Source organism: Bidens hawaiensis, unplaced genomic scaffold (genome assembly GCF_021521415.1).
Source record: "Bidens hawaiensis isolate Kalapana, Puna unplaced genomic scaffold, B.hawaiensis_p1.1 tig00007858_1, whole genome shotgun sequence".
Lineage (NCBI taxonomy): Eukaryota > Viridiplantae > Streptophyta > Magnoliopsida > Asterales > Asteraceae > Bidens > Bidens hawaiensis.
This window is the reverse complement of record NW_027491545.1, coordinates 1,122,576-1,126,124: the sequence shown is the minus strand read 5'-3', so window position 1 is coordinate 1,126,124 and position 3,549 is coordinate 1,122,576. Positions and strand designations below refer to the sequence as shown.

The following is a 3,549-nucleotide window of genomic DNA, read 5'->3' as shown; positions in this document are numbered from 1 at the left end:
CCCATATAACTGACCCATTCTTACACCCAGGTAGTGGGTTTGATATCGTAACTGTCACAGGTCCGGTCTGGTCCGGGTCCAATCCCGAGTATGAGCCGTTACACACTCCAAGTAATAACGCTTAGACAAATAGCAATACATGACATTATATCGCATTTCATATTTATTTAACTAACTACTGATCCATAACCGCGAATAAAAGTATTATACACATCACATCCAAAATAACATAAGTTAATCATCATTAAATATATAAAATAACTTCTAATGCTTCGTATATTAAAACATTACTAAGAAAAATCCAGCAGCTCATCCTCCCAAATTAGCAAATATCAACCAAGAATGAAACGACAGTGTAGGAAACCTGCAAACCAACATGATCATATTCAAATTCAAATATGAATTTTTGGTTAAAAGTTAATGACAAATAATAATAACAATATTAATCTTACTTGGATCAGAGCTTATGAGCATTGCAGTCCCTTCAAAGCCACAAACACCACCATTCTTCCTGTTCTTCTGCCAGTAACTATTAAAAGCATAAGAAGCATGAGCCACAACCGAGTCCGGCGAGTAACAGCTCCCATTCGGCCTTATCGGACGGCAATCCGCCCCACCGGGCCCACACGCATAATCCAACGCCTCCTGCAGCTTCTCCGACGGCACACTGGGCTTCGCCACACACCACAGCTCTTCTCGCGGAGCTGCCACTGGCTCCGCAACTCTACCCACCATCGGCGGTGCCGCCACCGGTCCACCATGACCTCTGACCAATGGAGGCGCCGCATGGTACGGGTTACATGGTGGCAGTCGGAATCCGTAAGGATGAGACGGAGCCGGTGCCGGTGCTGGAGATAATTGAACAACCGGTGGAGGCGGAGACGAAGCCGACCACAGGTAATCGACGAACGAAAGCTTTCGCGATATCGTTTTTGCTTGTTTTAGCGTAGGTAAAATCACATTCACTGAATTCAACTCGGAAGTAACCAATTTAGCAATTTCATCAGAAAATTGTGTTGGATTTACGGTGCAAGTCGAGTTAAGGCTCTCCAAAAGCCTTAACACAGGCTTAATATGTGACTTGTGCAAGCAGTCATCGGAGACAGAAACAGAGAGTTTAATTTCTCTGTCTAAACCCCACCTCGTGAGAGAATAATGCAAATTCTTCAACGAATTTGCAACTAACTTAACAACCTCTTCTTGGTGTGTGTAATAAGGGTCATTGCAAAGAAGGTTGTTAGTAACAATGATGGAGGTTATGTTACTAGAAGGGTAGTAATATAAGACATGATTCCTTAGCCAATTTTCCGCCATTAAGATGCTGTTTGAAACGTCTTTAAGGTTTTCATCATTCACAGCAACTCCGATTGATTGAATTGGAGACGTGTTTGGTGAATTGCCGCGACGCAGAGTTAAAATCTGCAACGATTCTTGACCTAGAAATGAAAAATAATAGAATCATATTCAATCATTTACAACGAATAGGGTGAAAACTAGCATAGCCACTCAAGAGCGGGATAGATAAAAAGTTTTAAACGAGCATATTCGAGGCTTAAATAAAGCTTGTTTATGCTCGTCAAGCTTTAACGAGCCTAGTGTATTTCTAACTTGTAACTTCTTTGGATTTCAAGATACTAATTTCACACTATAAAGTATAAACCCAATCTCGAGCTAAGATATAGCTCGTTTAAAATAGTGCACACAACTCAAGCCAGGCTTAAGACTATCCACATTCACAAACCAACCCAAACCAATCTTTTATTATAAAACCAATTTCTTTTCCTTCCATCTACCCAACCCAATTAAACCAAACTTTCCTCACTCATTAGCAATCCAAACCACACTATTTTTTTATTAAATAAATATAATTTATAATTGTTGTTATTTACTTAAAGTGGTTAAAAATATAAAAAATAATAACTTTATTTAAAAGTTAACAATATATTAAATTTAAAAATAATTTAAAAAATCAAAAATATATATGTACTCATCAAACAAACTTCATATTGAAAAATATTTTTTTACGAGCTATGTTTTTAAAAAAATTTATATCGCCGTGTTCACAAAAAAACACTGAGCAAGACTATGTTTTCAGATTTTTTTTAAAAACTTAATTATTAAAAGTTATTAAAAGAAAAAATATTATAATTAAAACTAATTAGTGTGAAATAAAAAAGGAAAATAAATGAAAACAAGATCCATAGAAAAGTTGACACGTGGCCATATAATGGTTTGCAAACTAGTTTGTCTCCAATCTTTTGATTATTATTATTTTTTTTTGTTTCCAATAGTGTAACACACCATAAATGGTTTGCTAATGGGAGTGGTCTAAGCTCAACAAGGGTTTTATCAAATATATAAAAAAAAAATTAAAACTATATCTATAAATTATTTAGTAAATGATAAACAAGTAGTCATGAGCCCAAGCTTTGGCTCATTAAGGTTTTTATCAAATATATAAAAATAATTAAAGCGATATTAAATGAACTAGAAATAATTAGAAACTCAGAGCTTGAAAAATGTCAAAAACCAATTACAAGCCAAGCACAAGTTCTAAAAACAGCTTGCAAAGAGCCGAGTTTAAGCTCAACACACTCGTATAACAAAACAAACTGAACTTGGGCTCAGCTCATTTACACCGCTATGAAGAAAAACCAGAAAACATTACAAAAAAAAAAAAGCATAAGACTATGTGATTTTGAGCTTACCAGAAGAGGAGTGAAAGAGCAGACAAAGTAAGAGGATTGTGATTTTGAACATTTTGTGATGGTGACAAGCAATGAGAAAGATGAGATTGGTTGCAACTTTATGGTGGGGAATTTGGGCTTGGAGTGGACAAGAAGGTATTCCGTATTCTTATTTCTTTCTCATTCCTCAAGGCTTTTACTTGTAACATGTGCTGTGAGGGTTGTACCTTCTGAGATGCTAGAAAAAGTTTCTGAGAAACTGTTGCGTACGAAAAGTGAACGTTGGAGAAAATAGTACTGCCTGAAGAAAGTTAAGTGGGTCAAACTTCAGAAGGTACAGACCATGCAAGAAGCGTTTTGATTTTTAAAATGCAACACCTAAACTTATAATTCATAAATAAATAAGTAAATAAAGTTCACAACATTAGTTAATTTATTGAGGGTGTATGGTTATTTGAAATATAACTCGTGTGTCACAAAAACCTTCATTTGTTGTATTTAAAGCATGAATTAGATGACAAATTGTCATTGACAACGAAATTAATTTAATCCTATAGACAAAAGCGCACACACATATTGAGAACAAAGAGGTTGTGATGCATAATAGGTTTGTTAGGGAGATCACTAAACCAATACTGGACACGGAAGTCACTAAAGTATACTCAAAAGGTCTTTTTTATCACTGAAGAGGTAGGTCCCGGCAGAGCCCAGTTGGACCCGCAAGACTCACCTTAAACAGGGACGTCTGCGCAGAAACCAACTGGATCCGCAGGACCAACCATGCTCAGAGACGTGACGTCCTTACGCGCAGTACGCAAGCTGGTCCCGCAGGAAATGCCTCCCAATGGTGGACTCCGCCTGT

The 3,549-nt window shown here is 36.8% G+C and overlaps 1 protein-coding gene across 1 annotated transcript; it reads right to left on the bottom strand.

The window, feature by feature from the left end:
- Positions 1–316: 316 nt before the first annotated feature.
- LOC143636305 (glucan endo-1,3-beta-glucosidase 3-like) lies at positions 317–3,053 on the bottom strand. The gene is made up of 4 exons (XM_077103938.1): positions 2,709–3,053; positions 1,700–1,705; positions 453–1,436; positions 317–364 (listed from the first exon to the last, which is right to left on the bottom strand). The coding sequence occupies exons 1-4, from the start codon at positions 2,758–2,760 to the stop codon at positions 333–335; spliced, it is 1,074 nt and encodes a 357-aa protein (XP_076960053.1). The 5' UTR covers positions 2,761–3,053; the 3' UTR covers positions 317–332.
- Between the last annotated feature and the right edge of the window lie 496 nt (positions 3,054–3,549).

Bases quoted from the DNA above. Each gene is read 5' to 3' on its own strand.
- LOC143636305 (XM_077103938.1), bottom strand. From the start codon at position 2,760: ATGTTCAAAATCACAATCCTCTTACTTTGTCTGCTCTTTCACTCCTCT. The intron at 365-452 runs GTAAGATTAATA...GTTGGTTTGCAG, and splicing joins GCTCATAAGCTCTGATCCAA to GTTTCCTACACTGTCGTTTC.